Source organism: Pan paniscus, chromosome 10, assembly GCF_029289425.2.
Source record: "Pan paniscus chromosome 10, NHGRI_mPanPan1-v2.0_pri, whole genome shotgun sequence".
In the NCBI taxonomy this organism is placed as follows: domain Eukaryota; kingdom Metazoa; phylum Chordata; class Mammalia; order Primates; family Hominidae; genus Pan; species Pan paniscus.
In genome coordinates, this window is record NC_073259.2 from 10,174,476 (window position 1) to 10,189,105 (window position 14,630).

The 14,630-nt window shown below is 39.3% G+C and overlaps 1 protein-coding gene and 1 pseudogene across 2 annotated transcripts in view; both read right to left on the bottom strand.

The window, feature by feature from the left end:
* Positions 1-14,630, bottom strand: part of AKAP3 (A-kinase anchoring protein 3) — a 33,552-nt gene that overhangs the window by 10,395 nt on the left and 8,527 nt on the right. For both annotated transcript variants that reach the window (XM_008973757.5, XM_055095271.2), the window contains exons 4-5: positions 13,448-13,543; positions 2,190-4,514 (exon numbers count right to left, since the gene is read on the bottom strand). In XM_008973757.5, coding sequence (XP_008972005.3) covers positions 2,190-4,514; positions 13,448-13,543 — 2,421 coding nt within the window. The remainder of the gene's footprint in view (positions 1-2,189; positions 4,515-13,447; positions 13,544-14,630) is intronic.
* LOC134728426 (ras-related protein Rab-5A-like) lies at positions 9,581-11,600 on the bottom strand (annotated as a pseudogene).

The following is a 14,630-nucleotide window of genomic DNA, read 5'->3' on the forward strand; positions in this document are numbered from 1 at the left end:
AATAATAATTTGTGACTTTACGTGTGTGTGTGTGTGTGTGTGTGTGTGTGTGTGTGTGTATTGCTGGAAGGATAAATAAGAAATTGATCCAAATGATTTTTTTCTCCAGGGAAGGCAATGGGATGGAGCACACAAATGAGAAAACAACCCTTAATTTTCACCATGCATCCTTTTGTACTTTTGAATTTTGAACTATGCACACATATTATTTATTCAAAAATAAATACAAACGTATTTAAAGACATCGGGCTCACAGACATCCCAGTGACAGCAGGTTCAATCACCTGAATCAGTATGAGAATATTTGCATACATTAATCTCTTTTCAAAAAGTCATTTTTAGGTAGTTTCTTTGGTGTCTATGTCATCCCTGTTCTTAAAAATATACTAATATTCAGTGCGTCTATTTATTAGTTGAAGTTTGAACATGCTGCTTCTCATTCCTTCTACTCTTAGAGGGAGTCAATAAAATAGATGACTGGCTTTATCTTTAGAGTAGACAAAGGTGTGTGTGTGTGTGTGTGTGTATAAAAGTGGGGGACTGCAAGTCTATTGTCCTATTTTAGATACATGTTTCAATTTAAAATAATCCAAAACAACACATTCCAATACAAAAAAGTCTAAAGCCAGAATGTATTATGTATGTTATATATGAGGGGTTTGATTTCAAAGATGGCTACAAAAGGCTTTCTCACACATTACACACCTGAAGGCTATGCTTACTTTTAGATTTTTTTCATCAGTTTAAATTTTCTTCAGCATATAGCCTCCCACTCCCCACCTCTACTAATTGCTATATACTATAAAATAGTCGTCTGCTTCACGGATTGGAAACCCTGCGTGGAGACAGAGCTTGCCAACGACCCTTAGGAATAGATCTAATATTGGAAGTTCACATTGTCTTCTGGCCTAACTTGAATGTGCACACAACTCACCTGCGTATTTTGCTAAGATGAAGATTCTGATTCAGTAGGTCTGGAGGGAAGTGTGAGATTCTGCACTTCTAAAAAGCTCCCAGGTGATGCCAATGTTGTAGGTCCACAGACTACACTTTAAGTAGCAAGTGTAGTCTTGCTAAGACCAAAGTCAAAGACCATATGGTTTCTTGTTTAGGCTTGATACAGCCTAATCTGGATGCTCTGTAATCGTGTGTTTTCCCAGTCATCAGATAAACGTAGCGACCCAGTTGCAAGCGTTGCTAATACCATGTAAATACCACTTAATTAAGCAGAGAAAGCCTGTTTTTCCTTATCTTCTGATTCCTATGATGATGAAATTTTCTAAATAATTCTAGCCTCTTGTGCCACCCTTTGCTACTTAATGATTAACAGCAGTTGGTCCACTCTTCTCAATCAAGAGGAGACAATCAAAAGCACTGAGGAAGAGAAAATGAGAGAGAGAGAGAGAGAGAGCAAGCGAGCGAGAAGGCAGAGAAGAGAGAGAAGAGAAGGTTGTAGGGATGGTCTTTTTAATTCCCGCACTTCAGTGTGAAGCATCTTGGGTAAGTGTGCGTGTTCTCCAGACTCAAACCCTCCCTTTGGCAAGCAGTTCTGATGCTTACTGGGCACCTTGGGTGGAGGACAAGAACTTATCAGGCACGTTTACCTTTATCAGTAATAACAGTGATAAGTTGATTTCCCATCTGCCTTATGCTTTAGTCTTACTTGTCAACTGATTCAGAGCTTAGGGTAGGGGGAAGAGGGGTGTTATCCACTGAATCCTTTCAAATCCCCAACGCCACCTAGACAACCAGCTAAGACAGTAATGGCATGTTTGAAAAGGTCATAAATTCAGACTCTGCCTCTTCCCTAACACATCCCAGGGCTACTTTCCAGCTTCATCTCATCCTTTGAGCAATGCTGTCCTATCCAAAACTCAGCCTAGAGCCCAGACCTTAATCTGATTCTTTCACTAGGTCTCTTGGAGGTTCCTCATCTGTACACTCCTACTCCTAAATGCAGAAAACAGAAACATATCATTTATCCCCCTGTTCCCCTTTGATACGCCTTGTATTGGGCAAAATCTAATTTTACTTTATCCATTATCTCTGCCAGGAGGCATGATCTTCAAATCCCACTGTTCCCATTTTACCTTCTCTGTGGCTATCTTCCCATTCAGAAAGAAACCAGAACTTAAAGCCCTAGTTAAATCTTAATAAAGCTTCCAAATTCCTCTGCCTTTGTTTCTTACCTTCTCCTGGATCCCTTCATCATCACCAGCAAAATACAAAATAGGGACATTGAGCTCAGAGGCAGCTACCCATTGAAGGACGGCTTGGAGTTGCTTGTTCTGAACTGTATCCGTTAGGTTGTGATTGCTGACAATCACCTTGGGTGCTGCACACCCTTCAGGGGGCTGTCCTGATATACCTCTCATTTCATTATGGATAGCTTGATAGGCATTCTGCAGGACAGCTTCTGCTGACCCTGTGCCCTTGACTGGTAAACACTCATATAAACTATCTGGGAAGGCCAAAGTTAGCCTACTGGCATCTCCAGACTTGTCATCTCCCAGCTTGTCATCTCCCAGCTCTGCCAACGAAGCATCACAGGACTTAGCAATGATGACACACAGCTTCATCACTGAGTTCATCAGATGTTCTACCATCTGCCCACTCATGTGGCCATCTATCTGGTTGACAACCATCTTGGTCAGCCCAGAAAGGGCACCAGGGGTCTCATCATCTTCATATAGTCTGGGGGAAGAAGACGCTAACGGTCTTTCACACAACTTCCTATCTTCCTTAACTGGCTGTTCCGGCACCTTGGGTTCAGGGCTCTGGTCACGCTTGAAAATGGTCTCACTAAGTAAGTTCCGGATGAAATTAAAGAAAACACTCCTTAGGTCCTTCTTTTCTGCTTGTTCTTGGTCACCTACAATGGGAGCAGACTTAAGGCAAGATTCATCGGGAACTACAGGAGGTTCATTGGCAGGAAAGTTGGTGGTGCCAGCAGCTTCAACGAAGCTCTGTGCATCCCTTCTTCCTCCCTGGGCCAGGTGATATTGAATCAGAAGTAGGGCAGACACGATCAGGTCCTTGGCCCAGGAGTCTGAATCATACATAAAATTCTCAGGTTTCTCTGGAGGATATGGAGGAGGGCTGAGATTGCCAATATCTTCAGGGTACTCAAAGGAAATGTCTGATGCAGGCTTACACTGTGTGTTGGGAGCTTCAAATGCTGCATGCTGGAAACCTAGAGATTTACATTCTTTCTGCTGACTTTTATGCCACAAGGTAAGCCCCTCTTTGATAATGTGCTCACCCAGAGTTTTCGCACAAGTCTCCTCCTCTGATTTGGGTTCAGAATACATTTTTTCTCTCAATTTAGTTTCAGATTTCATGGCAAAGTTCACATTTCGGTTTTTAGGATCACCCATTCCTTTCATGGAGATGAGGGAATAACTCTCAGCCTTGTCTTGGGCTTTCCTGACATGCTCAGGGACTTTCTTGGCAAACATTACATTGTACAGCTTCCTTAGCATGGCATCCATGATATCTGTGGCCTTTTGGCTTCCATGAGAGAAGACAGTTCTTTTCACAGCCGAGACAAACTGTGTGTCAGTCATGAGGGTCCCTGTGACGCTGTGGAGGTTCCTCAAGAAGGAGTCGATGAGATCCGAGACCACCTCTTTTGCATGCTTGAGCAGAACCTTCTTCAGTAGGATGGTGGCAATGGTTGTGTCTTTCACTTGGATCTTCAGTGTCTTCATGATGGAGACCATCATATCAGACACCACACTGTTAGCATAGCTCATGATCCCTTCACTAACAGAAGCCGTAAAGTCATCAGGCCTTTCCTGCCCTCGAAACCTCTTTCTCTCCCGAGGAAAGAACCTTCCACCCTCTCTGGCATAATCTCCATTACGAGATTCAAACACTTCCTTATAGAAGAAAGACTTCTTAGAAGCAGGCTTGTCATCTGGACCCTGTCTTTCTTTGGTGCTCTCCTTGATCTTCAAAGCGGACTTGTATTTCAAATTTGGGGGACTTTGTGATGATCCTGAGACTCTGTCTCCAGAGCCAGGAGCCTTGTCTGGGGCAGCATTCCTGGAACATGCAGAGACGGTCTCATTCACAAGCTCTGATGCTATCTTACTGAGGCTTTTGGTGGGTGTGGGTTCATTCCCCATGTACAATGACTGAGAGACACATTTGTTTTCAGAGCCATCGATCTTCTCATTGATCTCTTTGCGGGCCATGGCTATGACTAGATTCGTGAGGCGGTTAGCATAGAAGGAAACTTCATCTACTGAACTCCTGTTGCCAAGTTGGGCCCTGGGGCCCTGGCAAGGAATCTCTTTGTGAGTCATCTCAAAATGCAATCTTTCTGGAGTGCCCTTGGTGGTGGTGTTGTAATAGTCTACAGAGAAACCTTTGTGTGGGTCTCCTGAGTTGGACGTTTCCCCACCAAATGATTCTCCGGGTTTGAACCGAACATCTTGGAACTCTGCTGTACTCTTCTCCAGGTCTCTGCGGAGCCAGCTGAGCACTCTGACAGGATCCGTGGAGGTGTCCTTAAAAATAGACAAGGATTCATCTGACTATAACAAAGTAAAGATATGGGATATTCAAGACAACCTCAAAGTTCAGTTACAAATGTCATCAGCCCTCTCAAGCTTGTTCCATCTTGGCAATAAAAGTAACCATTTATTGAGTACTCACTGTGTATCAGACATTGTTCCAAGTATTTAAAGTCTATTATCTCATTTAATTATTTCTCATAATAAACCTGAGATTTAGCTCTCTTATTATCTTCTTTTTACAGAGGAGGAAATTGAAGAAGTGAGAGGTTAAGTCTGTAACTTACTTGAAATAATACAGCTAACCATTGATGGAGCAGAAATTCCAGCCCTGGCAGTCTGACTCCACAGCCCATGCTCTCAGCTAGTATATTATGTAGCTTCTAATGACATATATCTTTAAGATCGGATAGTCTGCTAAGGATAATGACTTCCAGCTCCATCCATGTCCCTGTAAAGGATGTGATATCATTCTTTTTTTATGGCTGCATAGTATTCCATGGTGTATACATACCACATTTTCCTTACCCAGTTGATCATTGATGGGCATTTAGGTTGATTCATGAACAGAAAACCAAATACCACATGTCCATACTTATAAGTGGGAGCTAAATGATGAGAACACATGGACACATAGAGGGGAACAACACACACTGGGGCCTTTTGGAGAGTGGAGGTAGGGAGGAGGGAGAGGACAAGGAAAAATAACTAATGGGTACTAGGCTTAATACCTGGGTGATTAAATAATCTGTACAACTACTCCCATGACACAAGTTTACCTATGTAACAAACCTGCACATGTACCCCTGAACTTAAAATAAAAGTTAAAAAACAGATCTGACAGTCATCAGCTAGATAGAAGAGTTAGCAGTTGAACTGAATCAGATTTTTTCTTGTTTTAATATTAATTGCTATTTTCTATGGTTTACCTGTTTTTATTTCGATCTTATTACAAGTATAGTTTCCAAAAAAATGAGAAAACTCAGGGAAAATTGTGGATAATTAATCACTTTGCCAGGCTGCACAAACACTATCTGGATATGTTAAATGGCTTCCAATGGACTGACATCATTTAACAATCCGATTTATAATTCAGGAGTTAATATGTATTGGCAATTTATTAGATTCTTTGATGGACACTAGCTGTGATAAGCATATGAACATGTTTATATGTTTATAAATTGTACAATCTGCATGTGGGAAAAACTCTGAAACACAGGATAAAATAACATAATATATATGAAAGTCTCCTATTTATTATCAAATGTAAAGAATCACTGTAATTATTGGAGTTCATATGTCTATCTGGGAATGACCACAGATATTACCCACCTTTAAAGAACAATTCGGTATTTTTATTACCAAGTGTCATATAGTTACTAGTTACTATTTGTGAAGTACTCGTAATGTTTGCCAGGCTCTGTGCTAAATGCTTTATAGGCACTATTTTGTTTAATCCTCATATTCGCCTAGTAAGATAGGTTTTACTCTTCCAGTTTCACAGGTAAGAAAACAGAGACTTAGAGAAGTTAAATAGTTTGCCAGGCGTCTCACAGCTAGTCCATGGTGGGGTTTCGTATTCAGATGCAATTCTGATTCTAAAATCTGGGCGCTCCACGTCTACAATATCCTGCTGTGCTTTGATTACTTGGAAAGAAAAGGAAAGAAAAGAAAAGAAAAGAAAAGAAAAGAAAAGAAAAGCAGTTGTGCTAGTTGTCTGCAGGACTGGTTTAAGTGGCTTGTTATCACGTCGGAGTTAAGATCCATTGTGCTTGGTTCAAAATTCTCCCAAATGGTTCTCCTAATTAGAATAATAGCTACTTTATGGGGTATTTTGTGCTTTAGTGGAAAATCACACATCATCTATAGCATACCCTTCCACATTATCTGATTCTCATTCCCTTGGAGCTATTTTACAACTCTGTTAACTATAGACAACTGACATCAATGCAATATAATTCTTGTCTAGACACCTATAAGGGGAGGGTCGACTGACTGCCTCTCCCACTGTAGAGAAGGTCAGTTTGCCTCCAATGGCACGTTCACTTCAATATTTCCAAGCTATATGTGTCTTTTGAACCTCACCAGTTCCTTGTTAATGAGTTAAATAAAATCTTTAACAGATATTCATTTTTATATATGTATGGGAGTCATTATTTTGCCCTTCTTTGAAAATTATCTTTTAATGGTTTTGGAAGTCTTCCTCCAAGATGCCCAATAGATCCATCTAATGGAGATAAATGTCCTCATGAGACAGGTGCACTAGGTGTGTCTTTTCTCAGCCCCCAGAGTAGCAATAGAAGTTTGCAGACATTCGGTTTTTCTAGTTTTAATTTTCCTCTCTACTAATTTTGTTTTTGGTTCTCACTTCGGTTTGTTTATGGCCAATTGGTGGCAGCAATGATTGGAAATTTGATTTTACATCTGACCATTTGGTAATCTCTTTTATGGATTAATGATTTATAGAGTTATATTCTCTGCTGGGTGTGAGGCAACAGAAAATCTGTTCTGACAGCATTTTTCGTCCATCTTAAGCTCATCAATTAAGACGTTTGTGCTCACTTGGAAGGAGAAGTGCTCTTTGATGTCCGGACAGGTGAGTTTTATGTTTATGGTTTATTTTTGCCACATACTAGTTTAATAATTTTGGTTTAATAAAAACAGCTATACCTTTTCTTATTCATCAATGTTAGATATTATACAATTGTATGCTTTTATTTTACTTTGATATGCTTTTCATAAACTCATACAGGTTTACAGATCCAAAAAAGCCAGCATTACTTCTATTTAATGTTTAAGATTATGAAAAATGTAAATTTGCATTTAACCAAGTTGAATAATCATTCTGACAACCTTTATTTCAACAGTTATTATGTTTTATAGTATGTCAGCCTAATGATAAGTTTCCAACATCTTTATATAACTTAAAACACTGGAGTGGTATTACATTGAGTTAATGCATATTCACTGGATATGTAAATCATTTCTAAGTAAGATGGAACACTGAGACATTGATGGCTAAGCGTAAAGTTTATATGCTTTTGCTTATTATTTTTATCACTTACAAAGAGGCTATATCTTTAAATCTGTTAATGAGTCGTTCATCTTCTCCACTTAGGACAGAGAGGTGGTATAAGGGGTGTATGTGACTGTAGGAAGTCGTCGTCATGTGTAGTCATGAGTTCTACTCATCTGCGTTTCAGCTGGTGTGTGATGTTCCCAATTATATACCCCTCACCCTAGTTTTTTTGTGATATAGAAAGAGTGTATATTCTTTCATAATCATAACTGTTAACTTTGGGTTAGCAGTTATGATTAATATTAATGGTTGAGACTATAATTAGGAACAAGAGTTTCAGAGAAGTCTAAGTGTATACCTGCTTGTTTTCCTAGGGACTGCAGGTGAAACCTGGTGGAGAGTGTTTCTTAGGCTTGACTTCCTAATCTCAGGACAGTAAATAACAGAGGGCTTTTTGTTTGTTCGTTTTTGTTTTTGTTTTGACACAGAGTCTTGCTCTGTCACCCAGGCTGGAGTGCAGTCGTGCGATCTCAGCTCACTGCAAGCTCTGCCTCCCGAGTTCATGACATTCTCCAGCCTCAGCCTCCCGAGTAGCTGGGACTACAGGCGCCCGCCATCACGCCCGGCTAATTTTTTATATTTTTAGTAGAGACGGGGTTTCACCATGTTAGCCAGGATGGTCTCGATCTCCTGACCTCGTGATCCACCTGCCTCGGCCTCCCAAAGTGCTGGGATTACAGGCGTGAGCCACCATGCCCGGCCCCCTTTGCCCACTTTTTAATGGGGTTTTTGAAAATGATAATATATTACTACCTAGTTATTTACGAATAAGCACATTAACTTGCAGATAGGTGTGTTTCCATACTATTGAGCTGTAACAGTACAGGAAAGCCTTACTATAGTGCAGCTGTGGAGTTTATTCTTTTACCCTTTTCAATTAAAAAAAAAAACACAAAAAACCCAAACCTGTTGGGTGCAGTTGCCTGCAGTCCCATCACTTTGGGAGGCTGAGGAGGGCAGATCTCACTTGAGCTCAGGAGTTTGAGACCAGCCTAGGCAACATGGTGAAAACCCATCTCTACAAAAAATATATTTTAAAAGATAAATAAAATTTAAAAAAATAAAAATAAAAAACCAAACCTACAGCATAGAATAGAGCTTTACAATGGAGTCCACAGAATTGTGTTAAGTTGCTGTGTTTATGGGTTTTTAATGTCTATATATTTTTAAACCTAAAATGTGTGTACCTTATGTCTATTACTCCCCTCTATCCACAAGGATTTTGCAAAAGGGGTTAATCCAACTGTAGTGACTGAAAGACTAAGTACCCACATTCCTTTCTTATCAATGCAGTCTATAACCAAACATCCATCTCTTCAAACCCCCTTGCCCTCTTGCAACCTTCCTCTTCTTATGCAATAGTATTCTGAGCAATTAGGGAAGGAAGATGCCAAATTATCTCAGTATTTCTGAATCCTGAGGTAAGTTTTCATGTCCATGAAGGAGAATATAAGAAGAGGTCATGGGTTTTATTTTCTCTGCTCAGCATCTTTTGCTTCAGTAGTTTTAAGTCAGCTATCTACCTCCCTGTTCTATTTCTCTTCTCCACCTTTGTCTCAATTAAACATACCTTATAAAATTTTCTCTGACCACCTCCCATTTTGAAATGATCAACTCTTTAAACACCTATAGCAATTATTGTCTAGAAAATACATTTGACAAATAATCATGAACTGTTTTTCATTAGTCCAACAGTTATTCAGAGATTTCAAGTGACATATCTATATTCTTTTTTTTTCCTTTTTATACCACTTTATTCAAACCTGAGCACCTCAATATAAAACTAAACACTGGTGACCGATTTTTCTAATTCTGAATTATTGTAGATGTACAAGTTCTCCTAACAGTCCAACACTTAAACAGATTAAATCATCTCTGACACACATATGGTAGCTCTCATATAAGGAAAATACCTAAAATAGTGCAATATACTGAATTGATCAAAATAAAATGAAGGCTGGAAAACAAGGCTACAAGATTGTTACTAACATATTGCAATACTTTATGTTGCAAATTACGGGTACATTGTTCGTTATGGTTCTAGCCATGGAGGAACAACTGAAGCCCCTTCCTGTCAAAGGGGGAGAGAGAAATCATCGGCTGTTTTAGTAACTGTACATTTTCTATACTTTTAAGCAACTCTTAAATATTACAGAAAAGTAATACATATATGGAGACTATAATGCAGTACCCTATTGACAGTACAGCTGAAGATCGAATTTAAAATAATCAAGTTTAAATATACATAATTGCTAGTGCATTGACTACATTGTGTCACAAGCGAACAAAAGTCCCCTCCCTGCACCAAACAACAAAACCTGTGTAATGGCCAGCAGTGATTAATTAGAAATCACAGACACCTGGTTTATTTCATTTTTGTTAAAGAACTCACATGTTTGAAAGGAACACTATCTATTAAGATGCATTTATTAGTTCTCAAATTCCTAAAACAAGATGGGATTGCATTTGATTTTTTTTTACCCCATTAAAAAAAAACCACACACAGGACTGGCTATAATTTAGATGCCATTAACACTCTTTCCAGCCCCCACCTTTTATATGTGGGATTATTTTCTTGTGGTACATTTATTAAAATATGGAATGTTCATTTTAAATACTGATACCAGGAGAAATGAACATTAGCCTGAATACTATGGCTAAGCATAAATAACTTTAGAATCTCCTTCTACAAAAAGAATGTTTTTTGAAAAGCCCAAATTAGTAAATTCTATTTTTTTTTCCACAGGTGACTACTGCACCAGTGTGGAGAAATGGGCTGGTTAACTGTGTGGGTCCAGATAGTCATTTGTCTATATTGCTAGCGATGAGAAATTATTCCCCCTAACCTTCCAATGAAACAAGTATACACACAGTTCTCATTTTTCCCTATTGCTGAAACATTAGTAAGAGGGACCCATGCATGTTATTAAAAATTAAGTTCAAAACACTTAAAATAATTCTGCATTAGAAACTTGACTCTATCATAAGTCTCTTTTGGAAGTCATACTGGGCTGGTTAAATGGTCCAATTCCATTGTTATTAACATTTAAGAAGCAGAAGACTATTCTAGCTAGTGCAAACTGGAGGTTGAGTTACTACAACACTGACTCCTGTTTGGTTGTGTGGGTTCAGTAAGGGCTACTCCTCTTTTTCTGGCAGAATTTGCTTCTGGATTTTGTGGTTCATTCTTTGGCAATTTTTTAGCTATCGCCACGAACATTTCATTTACATTCACTGATGTTTTAGCTGATGTCTTCATGAATAATAAACTATTGTCATCTGCATAGGACTGTGCTTCCTGGAAATCTACTGCTCTTTTATTTGCTAGGTCAGCCTTGTTTCCTGATAAAGCTATTACAATGTCAGGACATGCTTGCCTCTGAAGTTCTTTAACCCAATTTTTTGCTCTTGCAAAGGACTCCTCATTTGTGGTATCATATACAGCTATGGCTGCTTGTGCTCCTCTGTAGTACATTGGTGCTAGGCTACGGTATCATTCTTGACCAGCTGTATCCCGTATTTCAAACTATACTGTAGTGTCATGAAGACACACATTTTGGGTTAGAAAATCAGCTGAATCTGTAAAACCACTTTAATTTATCCAAAACGTCTATTTTCTGGCTAAGAACCACCACTCTTAGATCTCTCCATTTTCTCTTCACTTCCATCACCAACACTAGCAGTTGGTTTTCTTTTTGGGCCCATATTTCACAAAGAAACAGCTTTTATCACTTTGAGAGTTACCCCAATGGTACTCTCTTGAAATTCATGAAATGGGCCTTTCACAAAACGAAGCACTAGGCTTGATTTGCCAACAGCAGACTATCCCAGAAATACTAGTTTGAACTGGCATATTTTATTTCCAGTATTTGAGCCATAGGGTCTTGGTTGCGCCTCGATTAGCCATGTTCACATTTGAAATAAGTCCCTAATTTCAGACTCTTCAATGAACTTCCAGAATTCAAGCGGTCAATTTTCTTCTTTCTGGAGGTAAAGAAACCTGAGACGCGGCAAGCGGAGCTGTGGGGCTGAAGCCCCAGGCATGGCCCGTAGGACGAGAGTGTGTCTATGGCGGTGGTGGTGGCCGTGGCATCCGCTCTTTGGGCCGCTACCCTCACCGACGTTTCTACTTTGATATGTGTACTTTTTATTTTCCAGAATGAATGATAAGGTTCAGAGGGGCAGTAACTGTTATATTCCTTTTTGTTTCTCACTTAGTAAAAAATCACTAAGTTCATTTGATTTAACATTGAAACTGATCTGCCTTTTGTTTCTCCAAATGAAAGGGCAGAAGTAAATCAAAGATCTAGTTGAAGCAGTTTTGGTTGGCCCTTACTCTATAGTAATTGAATATTTATTATCTTTATGTCTTAATGTCTTATGTAGATTTGTTAATATTTTCTTTTTAAAACTTTATATAGATCGACCAGATTTGGACAAATAGAAGAAGATGGGTCATTTGCATTTGATTACATGCAAATAAATGTTTGATAAATGTTAACTTTTTTTTTATTTTGAGACAGGGTCTCACTGTTGCCCAGGCTGGAGCTCAGTGGCATGGTCACAGCTCACTACGACCTCAAACTCCTGGGCTCAAGTGATTCTCCTGCCTCAGCCTCTCAAGTTGCTGTGACTACAGGCGTGTGCAACCACTCTGGCTAATTCTTTTTTTAGTAAAGACAGAGTTTTGCCGTGTTGCCTGGGCTGGTCTCCAACTCCTGGGCTCAAGCAATCCTCCCACCTTGGCCTCCCAATGTGTTAGGATTACAGGTGTGAGCCACTGTGCCCAGTCTGACAAATGACATAATAGGATAGAGTCTATTAATAAATAGTGATTCCATTAGATTATGAGATCCTTAAAAGGAGAGAATTCTAATTTATTTTTATATCTCTGACCCTGACAGTCAGGACAGTGTCTGTGCCAGTTATTGACTTACTGTCTCTCACTCCAAATCCACCCTTCTTTGCCTTGCTTTGTGATACCAGAGCTGAACCCTAAACATTTCTCCTTTGCGGTTGGCATTGTCGACAGAGGGTACTGGGGGACACTGCATGGTCAGAGCAGGAGGAAAGGGCTTCCCTCTGGCAAATTTCCTATGGCAGCCACATTCTCTCCAAAGAGATGGGAAGCAGCTTTGGTTGAGGGAGAGCGAGCTCTTGTGAGTATTTACTTAGTTTCTTCCTTGTTTATGTAATTCTCAGCCTGCGGGTAGTAGCTGCTTTCTGCATTTGTTATTTCTGGGATTCCTAGAGTCCTCTTTTATGCCTTTTAGTAGTTAACTACATTTTATTAGTAAATAATTTTTAAATGTTAAGTTACTGGTATGGTTTCTATCTTCTGACTAGACCCTGACGATACATTGCCTGATATTAAGTAAGCATTTAATACATGTTTGTTGAATGATAAAGGCAGGATGACAATGTTACTTAGAGGAGAGTTTATAGTTCTGAGAATTTTAAGGCATCCTACACTTTAGAAAATATTTTCTATAAGCCTTGGAGACATTTATCTCCAATTCCTCTCTGTTCGAAAATTAAAATTTTATAGCTGTAATATACAGCTGACATACACATATATATTTATATATACATACATGATATATGTTATACAGCTTATATGTACATACATATTTCATTAGTTATAGCATATTAAATACCATAGGATGGGAATTTTTTCCAGAAAACTATAAATGGGAATGTTTTGTTCTATAAGGGCTGATTTCCCACCTGCCTCAAGAATCCCACCTTGAAAAATAAGAGGTTGGTTGTATGGTGGAGAGAATAAGGCTACTCTTAATGACAGCCCCCATATTCTTAACCTAGTGTTTATCAAGAGGTTGACCCTTACCGTTTTCCAGTCCTGGGCTTGGTTGTCTCCAGGAGAATAGACATCAACTTTGCATACTCCATTTTGGCTTTGTAACCAGTCAACCTTTTCTGACATCTGGAAGTAGGGGAAAAAAATGAGAAAGGGTCATCACAAGGGCAGATTTTATGAAAGTAAGAAGAAATGTGGTAAAGGGTTAAAGCACGGGAAGATGAACAATGCCTTCAATAGAGACCTTCCCCAACAGCCACTTCAGACCCACTCCACCCTCAATAGCTTCATCCTCAGCTCTCAATGGAAGGAATATTTCTTAAACATATTGGTAACTCTAAGGAAGAAGCTGGTGCCTGGTATCTGCGACAGGTGCTTAACACATCTTTGTTAAATGAATGAACCTAGGCAGCCATGTCCCACCCCTTTATGTCCTTGCTTGACGACCCTCCCCCTGCACTCACAGGATTTTCAGTAGACACTCAAAACTCAAGGTGACCAAAATAGAATTAATTTACTGCTCCTTTGTCTGTTCTTGCCCCACCAACTTAGCTTTTAAGTAATTGTTTCATTTTTAATTAATTTCTAAAGCTGTTACTTACTCATACCAGCAGTAAGTCTGGTAGCTCTTTCTTAAGACCAATCCCTCCTCATTAGCCAAGGATCCTGGGGGAATTCTCAGCCTCTATGGTTCAGCTAAATTTCTGAGTATCAGTCAGGACAAAAGAGATGTCATGTGCGCCATTCAAAAGGCCTTTGTCCATGGATGCAGTGATTTCCTTGTTGATGTGAATTCGTTCACAACCTTCCCAATACTTTGCTCTATTCCCTAATCTCAGTAATGGCACCACCATTTACCTGGTCTTCTAAGCCAGAAAACTGAGATTCATTTTAATTGTCTTCTTCCACCCCAAGCTTCCCTCTAGCTACTATTTCTCTCTTTTTCCATTTGCAGTCATTTTTCTTAAACATATTGCTTATACCTGCTGCTTTCATTGATTCTCCTCGCAAACGAGTATTATATGTACATACCTATTATATGTACTCCTTTGGGCTTTGGCCTTAGTCTCACACACTTTCCACAACATCGAATCTTACTTGCTAGTCTTTGAAAACATGGCCAACTCTCATGATGACTGAGAGTTATCCACTGATCATCTAAAAGTATGAGAACCTTCTCTTTGCCCTCTTTTTCTATGCCAGACTTCCATTC